This window comes from Carcharhinus amblyrhynchos, chromosome 21 (genome assembly GCF_965287045.1).
Source record: "Carcharhinus amblyrhynchos chromosome 21, sCarAmb.v2.hapA, whole genome shotgun sequence".
Taxonomy (NCBI): Eukaryota; Metazoa; Chordata; class Chondrichthyes; order Carcharhiniformes; family Carcharhinidae; genus Carcharhinus; species Carcharhinus amblyrhynchos.
This window is the reverse complement of record NC_137344.1, coordinates 33,872,902-33,886,492: the sequence shown is the minus strand read 5'-3', so window position 1 is coordinate 33,886,492 and position 13,591 is coordinate 33,872,902. Positions and strand designations below refer to the sequence as shown.

Genomic DNA, 13,591 nt, shown 5'->3' with positions numbered 1-13,591 from the left:
GTCTTAATCCATTTCTTTAAAAATCCAACTTTGGCTCAAAATCAAGATGTTAGTGTGGCAACCCTTTAATCTGTCCAATTTTCCTCCTCATTAGAAGGCAAGGCATTTGCTAAACGATAATTCGTGACCAAAAATGTTTCTCATGCCTCACCCGTGTAGTCTTTTTCCTGTGAACCCATTTGATAAGCTATTCAACAACAAAGACACCACAGCTGAGCTTGCCCATAAGACAAGTACAATGAGAAGGGTCACTGGATGATTATCAGGCATGCAAATTGTTTTGTCCCCAACACAGGGGTATCTACCAACAATATTAAAATAAAAACACAATCCCCACCTATCTGCCAGTGATTGTACCTTTACTACATCCTATTTGAAAATCAACCAACATACTACAGATCTGAGACGTGCTGAGATTTAAGGGTTGCATTCGAAGTGCATTCATTCAAGTTTTTAAAAAGTGTAAAAATGCTCATTTTCTCCAAAGACTAGGAACAAATTAGCAAACCCTTCAGTAATAAATATAAATGGCACAGTCATTATGTTGTGACTTTGCTGGTACTGGATGTGTAATAAATCAGCACTCCACTTAAACGGTTGATAGCTTTTCAAACAAGATAAAAAAGGCAAAATCTCAGGAGCCTGAAGTGGCTAATTCATAAAGCGATGAGGTACAAATCCAGTAACAACCCACTGATGTGGAAATTATTTGATACCATTACACAAAGACTAGTTCTACTTAAGAATTCATCTGGTTATGAAATCAGAGCAATTCAATGACTTGTACCCAGTTTACCAAGTATTTCCCCTGTCCACTGCTGAAAAGACTGGAAGAGCAAAAGACACTTATTTAGCTCAACTTGGATGTAGCTGTTACACCACTGGATTATTCAGTAGATACTGGAGTAGAAAGAATCAACTCCAGCAAGCACAGGGTGAGGACATCCATGAAAAAGAATAAATTTTATCATCTGCAATGTACACATTGTTGGGCAAAGCCCAAATTGGCTGTAAACACGCGCAAAGGCACCCTTGGCTGCAAACTGCCAACTTTCAGGCAAGCTTAGGCCTTGCTGCTCCCTGCTAGCACAGAACAGATCTCTCCTCCCCCCCCCCAAGGAGTAAGAAAGGACTTGTTTTTTTACCTAAAAAAAAAGTTTAATTCTCTCCAGCTGTCATGCTCATTCAGCACTTAATATTTTTTGGAAAAGATCACTCCCTCTTTCCCCACAGATGCTGTTAAACCTGCTGGATAGTTCCTGCGTTTTCACTTTTAGATTTCCAGTTGCTCCAGTATTTAGCATCTTTGATCCAGGCTTTGCTGCATTCATAGAAGTTGACAATTGGAAGACATGTACAGTTAAAAACTACTTCACTTGCCCAGATTATTTTGGGTTTTTGATTAGATATTGCCAATTAGCCACTTGCCAGGAAAACGTCATGTCCAAGACAGACCAGAGTGTGCGTGTGTAGCTGCTGAACATTGTCTCATGGCTGAAAAGGCACTAAACAGCCTGCAGCTTGACCACAATTGAACACCGTGCATCCCCACACTCCCCCATTAACACAAACAAACATGCAATATAAAAAGTTTCTTTAATTCACTAATGGGATGAGAGACATATCAGACTGTAAAGCACACACCCTGCATTCTTTTATAGAACTGGTCGTACCCTGTGTTTTTGGTGACAAGCATCTAATTTATCATCACTTACTGACAACACAATAATGCCAATTTTCTGGCACACACTGCAATCTGGAGAAATTATATTTATTTTATTTAGAACATGCCCTCAAGTTAACAATGGTTCTACTTTCTCAACTTCAGTGTTAAGCAATAGGAAATCAGCAGCATCTAAAATTTGTCAATGTTATTGTGTCTCAAGGGAAAAAATAGCAAGGAAACAATTATTTTTAATCATGATCACTTTCCCCTGCCATCCAAAGAAACAACTCATTTTTACATCATTTCAAATAGCTAATGCACCTAAAAAATGGACAACTCATACTGTAGAAGCTGTCTTTCATCAAGCATAACAATTCTGACCTCCCAAAATGGCAATGATGCTCAGAGCTCAAACTGTACTACCACGTCTAGAATACATAAAAAAGGCAATGAGAGATGGGAGTACAGTGAGCAAACAGAGCCAAGACAGAAGGTCAGTCATAGCATTAATATGGGGGATTTATTTTTAATTCATTTACATGATATGGGTGCCACTGGCAAGGTCAACATTTATTGCCCATTCCTAGTTGCTCAAGGTGGTGATGGTAAACTGGCTTCTTGAGCTGCTGCAGTCTGAAGAAGTCTCAACACCAGGTTAAAGGAGTTTTCAGAGCACTGCACCATCATCAGGTGTTGCAGTTGCACTCTCCAAGCTTGTGATTCCAAATAAGCCTGTTGGACTTTAACCTGATATTAAGACTTCTTATTGTACCCATCCCAATCTAACACTGGCATCTCCAAATCATGACCCACAGTGCTGTTAGAGAGCGAGTTGCAGGATTTTGAACCAGCGAGAGTGAAGGAATATATTTCCAAGTCAAGGTGGTGAGTGACTTGGAGGGGAACTTCCAAGTGGTGGCGTTCTCATGTACCTGCTGCTCTTGTCCTTCTAGATGACAGCAGTCAGTCATGTGAATGGAAGATGCTGCTGAAGGAGCCTTACTGAATTCCTGCAGTACATCCCATAGACTATAGCCACCATTTGTCAGTGGTGGAGGGATGGATTGTCTGTGGGAAGGAGTACCAACAAGTAGGTTGCTTTGTTCTGGATGTTATTGAAGCTGCACTCATCTAGCCCAGTGGAGTGTACTCCGTTGAACTCCTTACTTGTGCCTTGTAGATAGTGGACAGACTTTGGGGAGTGAGATGGTGAGCTACATACCACAGGATTCCCAGCCTCTAACCTGTTCTTGTAATCTCCAGTTCCTGCTTCATGGTCTTAATTTGTGGGACGCCTCAAAATGGGAGAGGTTTCGTTAACAAAAACACACTGAACAGACTGTGGAGTTTGCACATTCTCCCCATGTCTGCAAGGGTTTCCTCCAAGTCCAAAAACATGCTGGTTAGGTTGATTGGCCATGCTAAAATCAACCTTTAGTGTCAAAGAATTAGCAGGGTAAATATATGGGGATAGTACCTCGGTGGGATTGTCATCAGTGCAGGCTTGATAGGCCAAATGGCCTCCTCCCGCACTGTAGATTCTAAAAGAGAATAAATTAAAACATGTATTGCTGCACCGCATCTACTTAGAAGCGGTGAGGTTACGTAAATGAAGTGGTAAACAGGAAGCTTTTTAACTGAAGTGATGCTTTGTCCCCTCCTCCATCCCCTCATCGCCCAAATCTCTGGAAGGTGCCAAAGATAAACAGCCTTGTGCTCAAACCCTGGCCTTAATGGGAGCACGAGGACAAGAGCCCTCACTGCTCAGTAATTCAGCTGCATACCAACTACTCATATTGACACAGATAACTTACACAGCTGCATACCAAATAAAAACAAGGACAGCAAAAAAAAAGTCACCCAACTGCACAAAACGGATCAAACTAAAAACTTAACAGCTAGCCTCCTGCAATAAAACCAGAACAATGCAACCACTATGTAGCTGTCTGTTAAAAGTCCATTTGCCGAGCTCATGCCAGTGTAACTGACCAGACCACCTGGCTTATCTCTGCACAATGTGTCTAGAAACATATGGGAACAAAGGAACTCCAGTAATCACGTCAGCTCTCACTCACTCCGATATAACCTCCAAACAAAACAACCATTATATAGTTCAATTCAAACTTACACGAACAGCCATTAATATGGAACCAGTCCAAGATGGCCCAATATGATGCATTGCAGCTGCAACGTATAAAATGTTCAAACCTGACAGCTTGCTTGTCCTATTTTAAGGATGGTTTTAATCACTCTGAATGGGCGCTTCACTCATTAACTGATATTTACCTGTTGCATCATTTGCATTTAGATCAAAAATCAAAGACCAAATGTGGAAGAAAAGCATTATTACTAATATCGGAGTGAAGCGTGTTGCCTGGGATCTTGTTGGTCAGTCATTCCCAAGCCAGCAGATAAAGAATTCCACTTCAGACCCAGCTGGTTGGGCTCAGCCAGCCATACCTCCTGCTCCCAAATCCAATTTCATCCGTTTCTCTTGAAGATGTGCACAAAGTTTTTAGGTTCGAGCCCTGTTGCTGTACCATTTTTCAGTAGATAGTGGGGGGGTACTGGTGCAGACCAATCCTTGGGCCTGATTGATCCATTTAATTAGATCATGGCTGATTGTGCCCCACCAGCCCAGTCTATGGTGACTGCCTGGAATGTGTTGTCAGAGGTGATGGTGGAAGCAGGCACTTAAGAGGCATCTGGATGGGTACATGAATTAGGAAGAGAAAAAGGGGGATACTATCTGATAAGGACAAAAGGTTTTGTTTTTCCATTTAGTTAGGGCATCATGATCGGTACAGGCCTGGAAAGCCGAAGGGCCCGTTCCTCTGCTGTACATTTTTTGTCTGTATGTCAACCCCATTTATCGTCCTCATTCCAGATATCCTTACCCATCAAAAATCTTCCAATGTCAGTCTTGAAATTTCAAAATGATTTACACGTCTGCCTCTTTTTCCTGCACCAAGTGGATTTCAGACATGACTTTACACAAAAAGAATGGGAATTTGATACCGAATAGCCAGGCTTATGGAATCTTTGGGATCAGACAAAGACGACATAAAAATTTAAATCTAACACTAGCTAGAAACTAAATAAAATTAGCGTCTAAAAAAGAGAAAATCTTTGAACCTTCCTAATACTCAACTACCTTTGCTTTTGAAAAATTCTAGGGCAATTTGCATTCACACATTTACCCTTCAATCAAATTTAGTAAGAGTTTTTCAATCTTTCCTTTGTAAGGGTTTTAACTTTCCTGTTCTTGTTCCTACTGAAGCTTTTTTTTAAAGCAACTCCATCAGGCCTTCATTTCCTCAGGAGTGGCAGTGTCAGACTGCCACTCTGTACAGACTTACCCACACTAAAATTCTAAAGTGCCCATCTTGCCTGACCCTCTCAACTCAGGCAGACGGGATTCAGGTAGCGAAACAGAATGAGAATACTCCCCCTTTCTTATGCCACTAGCTGCCATAAAGCAAATTTAAATGTCCCATTGAAAAAACCAACAGGCCAGTGAGAAGGTAACTGTCTATGATAAGTGGATGGGATGGAGGGTTGGGAAAGTGGAGATCACATGTTTGGGGGGGGGGGGGGGGGGTGCAGGCCAATCATCTCAACTGGATGGAGTTCCACAGCACAGTGTGCTAGACCCAAATCAGCAGCTTCAGTGGCAGGTATAAATGGAAGTAACAGAATCATAACCATTCTCACGCTAACATTCGTAGCCAATATCTCTGCTTGCATTTAAGTCCCATCACAGTGATTTAAAAAAATTGCCCCCAGCCCAGTCAGATGCTCTTTTATAAGCACGTTTTCCAACACAGATAGTCTTCTCCCTCATCCAGCAGGATTTAACACTAATGAAATGCATACTCAAAATTACATCTCATTCGAGGTGATTGCATGAACTACTGACAACCTGGCACTTAACTGGTTGTTAATGCAGCCCAAACTGCAAAATTGATCTCAAAACCACCACCAAATCAGGTCAGGACTCGCAGCAGATATTTCATTTTCTCCACTGGCACTGAGCAACCCCCTCCCTCCCTCAATGAAAAGCCAAATGAGGCATAGCCAGCTGCTAGCAATCAAAAAAAACTGGTTCTCATCTGAAGATTCCACTTCCCTGTTTCAATTTCAAATTAACTGATCTCCATACTTGAAACCACAACACATGAACACAGACCATATCGTCAATGCCAAGTGTTTGCTACGTGCGTCAAAACAAATTCAAGGGTCACACGCTGCTTACTTTGAGGGAAAGTCCCCACGTGCTGAAAGATAAAAATTGAAAATTGCAGGTTACTCAACTTCCTTCCCACCTGAGCAACAGATTTGCATCTTACCTTGCAACATGCTCCTGTAGGCACTTTCAGAGATGGCATAGATATGTGGCGGCATCTCGTGACGCTTTTTCCCCCTGTACATTTCAATAATTTGTTCTGCATAAATGGGCAGATTCTTGTACGGATTTATGACGACACAGAAGAGTCCAGAATAGGTCTGAAACAAGAGAAACAGACACCATTAAGAGCTTGGAGAGAAACAATTGGTATTTTTGGTGTTGTGGGCAAAGCCAGAATCCCAAACAAATATTTAACAGGTTTTTATATTAAAGACTGCATAAAGTCTTCCCTACTTCAACCTCTGGTTGTTCAGTGACAACAGCAGACTAGAAAACCTCACTGAATACTACTCTGCATTTTGGAACCCTCTGTACTCAATTACTTGCAATTCCTGGAAGCCAAACATTCCTATACAGAAGGGATAATTACACACAACCCAAGTAACTACCAGGAACTATTAGTGATTGCATGTCTTTGAATATCCTGGTACATGCTGTAATTGGGGACTGGGTAGAGATTTTTAGGAACAGTTGGAATATGGACTTGGGCCATTCGCTCCATCCTTCCTTGCAACGACTTTATTGAACTTGTAGTCCTGCCCGATCCACCATTCTAAAAGCCAGCCAGCTGGGACACAAGTTATTTGTTGCTTATTCCCAGCCCGAGTTTTAATTCTTGTGATCCTTCTAACTGCGTCGGTCAATGAGTTGGTTACACTAACCAGAAAAAGGAAAGTTCTTTGGCAGGCCTAGGTTATGCATTTGTCCAACCTTGTCTACTATCTTCCATTTAAAAAAAAATCACCATCTGATTGAAGATAAATAGGCTGAAGCATCACAAGCCAACTTTATTTCCACTCGACTGATGTGAATCCATTGCTGGAAATTAAAAATGACAGAGAGAGGATGATGCTGTGCTGTGTGGGGGCAGGGGAAAGATGATGTGCGCAGGGTATGGAGGGGCAGGTGTGGATGATGTGCAGGGTATGGGGGATGGTTACCATGACAATACAGGTGCATACTTCACACATAAGCAAATTAAAGTCCAGAAAGCAGGAAGTGGGTCCCCAACAAACTGATTGGAAAATACAGAACAAACAGCATCTGGCATTATATAGCCTGGGATTGTCTGTTAAATGGTGGGTCAGCTGGTCACCTTGGTGCTGGACCATAAAATGTTACATCCACACCAAATTCATACCACTGGACAATAACAGATTTCACTGTTTGGTTAGGTATTGTCACTTTTTTTTTTGCTGGGCATTTGAAAGGAAAAAAACATTGCTGGAACTTGGTGGGAAAAGCCTGTGTGTATCAACCATGGCCAAGTGAGTTTACACTGCAGCATCACTTAAAAATATACTTAATTTGTGAATAGTGTTATACCCTATACCTTGGACGGAGGGAACTGACATCCAAAAGTTAGGTCGAGGGGAAAAAATAAAACACCAGTGTACTGCTATACTGAAAAGATGTGAATAGGTTTTAAATACGCTACTCGCTCACTCAACATGCAGCCAGTTTCTGGTTTGCAGCCAATCTGGATGCTCAGATTAAACACCATCTCCAGAGACTTGGAACTTCAATTCTATTGAGATTAATTACCCAAGTTAAACTAAACAACGATAATGCTGTTTATAAAAGAGTGTGGCACAACTACCTTACTATCAAAACCATTAATACAGCACTAAGGAGTTTATTTCAACACAAGCACATATGGCAGCATTGCATAAGCATTCAACCGATCTTTTATTAAGCAGCTTCAGTAATTGTTACCAGTACCTGACCACTGCTTTGCTAGACCCAGTTATGGCCTTTATTTGGGTCAGCGCATGAAGAGAATAATGATTTAACAAAGACCTGCAATCATTGATTCAATCTTTTCAGCAATGACTCATTCACCATGGATGACAACAGTTGCGTGGAATGCATCAAGTATGAATTAAAACTTCCAGGTCGTGAGTCTAGATTTAAATACATTGCTTTCTCACTTCACTGATCTCCATTCATACCCAGAATTGAACCTGTTGCCTTCGAAGGAAATCCCTTGTACCACATCTAGCTAAATAGCTCAGTGAGAAGAAATGAGGAAGCCGAGATAGAGAAGGTAGCATCAGCTGTATGCTGTAATTCAAAACCTAGAATCAGCAAACAAAGAAATTCTGGAGCACATTACTGTCACAGTGGAACTTCGGGGCCAAACAAAATCAGAACAAAAAGACAGCAACTGAAGTATCAGTGAAAGATTAAATTTAGGGACCTTGAAACTAAACTCAGATACCCAGACTCCTAAAACCGCCAAGGGGGGATTCTGGTGTCAAATATAAAATAATTGCCAACTGCTGCCCTGTAATCTGTGCTAACACCAGCCAAGCAGCAGTGTACTGGAGGAAAGTGCTTGCGTTTGCATTTTTTTTTAGAAAGCAGATTTTGCAGATAGTTATCTTGTTTAATTTATATTTTGTGAACTAAAACACCAGCTTGAAGGGCCGAATGGCTTCCTCCTGCTTCTCGTTTCCATGACAGTTATAAATTTTGCTCTTTATAAGGTGGTGTTTATCTGGCTAATCAGCAATGCTAGTGTAGAGTGCATTTATCTTCATTAACAGGAATTCAAAAACTAACTCCACTCATTAATTCAATTAAAAAAGGAAACCTATTTCCACAATGGATCAATTCTGTAGAAGTTGCCTATCCACTTAATATTTTAAAATATAAATCACTTACAAAAGCAGCTAGTTGAGAGTTAACCCACCCACTACGAGAAGGACCACAATTAACAATTGGTTTTTAAATGGGTTAAGTGGAAAGGAGCACCGAGAGCAAGATTTTTAAAAAGGTGACTTCCCCCAATAATGGGATTAGGATAATTTGTTTTCATTGACAGAAGAAACATCTCATCTTTTTTGATGCCCATTTTGCATAGGATTTCCATATAGGTTTGTATCCATAGAAGCACACATCACCAGCTAGACCAGCATTCATCACCTATCCCCAATTGCCCTCAAGTTGGTGGCAAGCTGCCTTTCTGAACTGCTGCAGCAAATGCAACATAGGTACATCCAAGGTGCTGTTACGGAAAGAGTTCCAGGACTTTAACCCAACCAAGTCAGAATTGCGTACGATCAGGATGAGAACTTGTATGTGGTGCTTCCATTTACCTGCTGCCCTGGTTCCTCTCCGTGTTAGAGGTTGTGGGTTTAGAACATATCAAAAGTGTTTTGGTGAGTGACTGGTGCACCTACACAGTGAATGTCTAAGTTTAGTACAGATGCATTGGAAGGGGGAAGCCAGAGGAATATAGAAGCATGTGCCCTAGGCTGTGCTACGATAAGGCTGATGTGGTTTCCACAAATAGCAGCCTAGAGACTTATTGGGCTGAAAGACTTGTTTGTCTACTGACTGGATGTCAGATCATAAGGGTTGTTTTGACCTGGATGGTGTCAAGCTTGAGTGTTATTGGAGCTCACTCATCCAAATAAGTGGTGCACACATCACATACCTGACTTGTGACCAAACAGGCTTTTAGGAATCAGGAGGCAAGTTACTCTTTATAACCTTTGGGACCATCCATGAAACATTAACATTTGCAAGTGCAGAAACCTTTCTGCAGTCAATCAGGCTTCTGTCCCAACCTCCAACTAGGAGCCAAGTGCAGGTAATTTTTTATTTAAAAAACATCTTCCAATTGTGACTGAGCATAGCTACAGGTATGCTGGCTGACCTTGGACCTCCCAAGGCCTAAACTTAGTGAAAACCACAAGTTATTTTACATTAAATTGCACAGAATGTTCTCATATTGCAGGGAAGTCTCAAATCTGCAACAATTATAGTTGAACTAGTTCCATGGGAAACTGCTAGAAATATTGGTGATAAGTGACTAGTTCTACAGGCAGCATTATCTTATCACATGTCCCTCAGCACCAGAAATTCAAAACAATTAAAGTAAAATGCTTCAAGTGACACATTGTACCTTAAGGTTGGTAAACAAACAAGCCTTTCAGTTCAATAAGTCTAGGCTGCTATTTATGGAAATCACATCAGCCTTTACCCACCTTATTCCACCACAGCCTAGGGCACATCCTTCTATATTCATCTGGCTCTCCCCTTCCAATGCATCTGTACTATTGGCTTCCATCACTTCATGTGGTAGAGTCCCATATTCAACATCTCCCTGAATAAGCTTCTTTACTGGATTTATTAACTAGTGTCTAAGTATCTGAAGGAAGGAAGGACACATTCTTTTGACAATCTACATCCTTTCCTTCCAGTCCCATTAAACAATCATTGACCACTGAGTGAGGGTGGTATACAAGCTCACTTCTTCAAGATATCAGTTTAATATTTATCCCGCAAGAGCGAAACACAAGTATCGTTTTTAAGCTAATTCTGCTTGGTTTCAAAAGACAGGATGGTTAGACGCATTGACCATGCTAAATTCTCCCTTAGTGAAGAGAAGTGTGGTGACGAGGGAATTTTCAGTAACTTCATTGCAGTGTGAACGTAAGCCTACTTGTGACTGATAAATAAACTTATACTTGGTTTTGTAAAAAGCAATGACAGCACCATCAACATTTCATCAGAAGGAGCCAGAGAGAGTGATCAGGTATGATTCCTGGCCTGCACTGAAGATTTCGAAACTGGCCAACTCAAACAAGCCTACTGCACTGGATACAAATGGCCTGATATTTGGCATCTTGCATCAGTTAAGAATCAACAAGCTGTGAATGCCCATGGTACCACACCCATCCAGACAAACATGAAAAATCTTCAAGACTGGTTATTTTAAAAAAAGCAAGAGAGAAGGAGCAAAGAGAAGGATAGAAAGATTAAAAATAGGATATTCAATAGCAAACAAGCCAGCATTGCCAGGCTGCTGCCCACAATGTATTTTAAATAAATGCAAAGCCCTGAAAACTGTTTACATTATAGAGAGAAACACAACAGAATTCTGTTCCTGGCCCTGGCTGAACTTTGAATGCAGTTAATGAAGGAACTCAAACAAGGATCATGGTAATTATTTTGTTGTTATCCTGAATAGTAATATTAAGGTCAGGATAATTTACAGCTCTCCCATCAGTCACATGGGAATTCACATGACAACAAGGGCACTAAAACTGACCTTAAAACCACTCAGCTGGAAGGTGGGTGAAATGTCAGGCTTCCTATTCATAATACCTACTGTTCTCTGGCTGACAATGGACCATGGCAAGAATACAATCTGACATAGCAATGTTACGCCCCCTCCCCCACCCAATTTTCAGGCAACATTATCTAAACGCATATGAACTACTACTTGGGGGTAAAAGGTACAAGACTCCAGTTCCTGCAATAAAAGGGGAGAATGACGAGGAATAAAACTTGCCAAATGGATTCATGTTTATCCTCCATTTTCCAGTGTAATAATCAATCCATAAACTGATTGTTTGCTGAACTCCAATTCTCTACCACTGAAGAGAGGATCACCTTTGGCAAGTAAAATGCATTGCCACTCATTTGCTCAATGAGTTGTTCTTCATTAGTTTCAGGGGTGACTTTTAAGCCAAAATTCCTGACCTCCTTTGACATGCATTGGGTGAAAACAGTTAATTATCCTGACGTTATGGCAATACCTTAGTGAGATGAGGGAAAATAGAATGTTGGAGACAGTACATAAAATCAGTTGTAGTCCTTATACTGAACAGTGACAAAAATCAGTACTGAATGATTCGGCAAGTGTTTCAACTAGTTCAGCTGCTGTATACCACCAGTTTAAATGTGGCAAAAGGCCAACCTTACATATACTCAATAGTCCTTCATTCAATACTAACCCATGAATTAATTTCAAGGCAGAGTAACAAACAGCCCACAATTCCCAACTGCTGGAAAACTTAAAGCTAAGCCATTAAATTTGCTTTTATTGCTATCACATGATATGCTTCATAAAACACTGCAGCACAGTGATTAGCACTGCTGCCTCTCAGCGCCAGGGACCCAGGTTAGATTCCCAGCTCGGGGTCACTGTCTGTGTGGAGTCTGCGTGGCTTTCCTCTGGTTTCCTCCCACTGTCTGAAAAACTGGTTGGATGCATTAGCCATGTTCAATTCTCCCTCAGTGTAGATTTTCACAGTAACCTCATTGCAGTGTTAATGTAAGCTTACTCATGGCACCAATAAACTTAAAACACGAGAGTCAGTTGGGATTCCTACTCCATTAGTACCAAATGAATTATTGATACCAAACAGATCATAACTGAATAGTAGGAGAGTTTTAGTAATTTAAAATCATATTTATTGCTACTTGAAATGTATAAACCACTTACTAATTCTGAACCTGGGACAAAGATTTCCAACTCATACTTTCAACTAATGCGCTTGAGAAACACTTGAGGCAGAACACAAAGCAACCAAACTAAAATGGTTTCAAACATTTGGATGACTTGTAAACATTGGCGTCATTTAGAATAAACAAGATTTAACTAGTGTTTATATTATACCTTTCACAGCCAGAGGATGTTCACAAGCATTTCACAATGATTGCATTACTTTTGAAGAGATGCAGGCAGTATTACAAGAACTTTGCACATCAGTGCTTTTCAAATTGTTTTTGGGCATGTAGCATGAGCACGTATTCTTAGAAGCTGAAAGAAAGTGTATTAGTGACATTTAAAAGTGATTGTTTAACCATCTCCACTTAGGAAACAGCAATGACCTGGAGTTTCCACTCATTTGCATAATTTTCTTCAATGCAAGTGGTGCACAATCAGAATTTCAAGAGCAGACTGCATTCAGCATATTTCTGCAATCCTTTGTGCTCACTGGACACAAATCCTACTAGCAGCAGGCCCCACCCACATGCCTCCAGTATGGATTAAGTTTTTGAAAAGCTTTGAATGATTTTCTTTAAAATATACTGAAGTGATTAAGTAAAAATATATATTAATTCATTCTCCCATCTCCAAACTTTTTGCTCGAACAAGACTGACAATTTGTGCATCAGTAACTGGGTTGATGGCATCAAAATCAGTTACATGCCAGTGATGGACTGACACCATTAAAAGTGTTTAAAATTTCTGAAAACCCATTTTAAGTTGTATTAAATCAAATTTATCAAGTTACTATTCAAATTTCAAGGAATAGGATCATAATAAAATTCCTACAGGAGTCCATTCAGCCCATCAAGTTGCATCCCACATACTTACCCTGCTAATTTATGACATTAAAGGGCAATTTAGCACAGCCAATCTACCTACCAGCACATGTTTGGACAATGGGAGGAAGCTGCACAGTCACAGGGAAAAAGTGCAAACTTTACAGTTACCCAAGGCTGGAACAGAACCCTGGTCTCTGGCACTGAGAGGCAGCAGTACCAAGTACTGTGCCACCCATATTTTTACATTTATTTGCAGCAGCGCAAATAAAAATGAAGGGAATAATTCAAAATGGTCACAATGTGTCAATAATCACTAAAGGCAAACCTGAAAACATACCCTACACACCTCTAGCAATGCAATTGAAGCTCCCTACACAACTGAATTTTGGTCTTTATGCTCAACGCCAGCGCTAGGTACTGGAATTGGATTGCTATTTTTCTCAGCT

The 13,591-nt window shown here is 40.6% G+C and overlaps 1 protein-coding gene across 5 annotated transcripts in view; it reads right to left on the bottom strand.

Moving 5' to 3' along the window:
* The window catches only part of LOC145356351 (myosin-10), a 164,250-nt gene that overhangs the window by 128,180 nt on the left and 22,479 nt on the right, over positions 1-13,591 (bottom strand). For all 5 annotated transcript variants that reach the window (XM_080208998.1, XM_080209000.1, XM_080208999.1 and 2 more), the window contains one exon: positions 6,016-6,172. In XM_080208998.1, the coding sequence (XP_080065124.1) occupies positions 6,016-6,172 (157 nt within the window). The remainder of the gene's footprint in view (positions 1-6,015; positions 6,173-13,591) is intronic.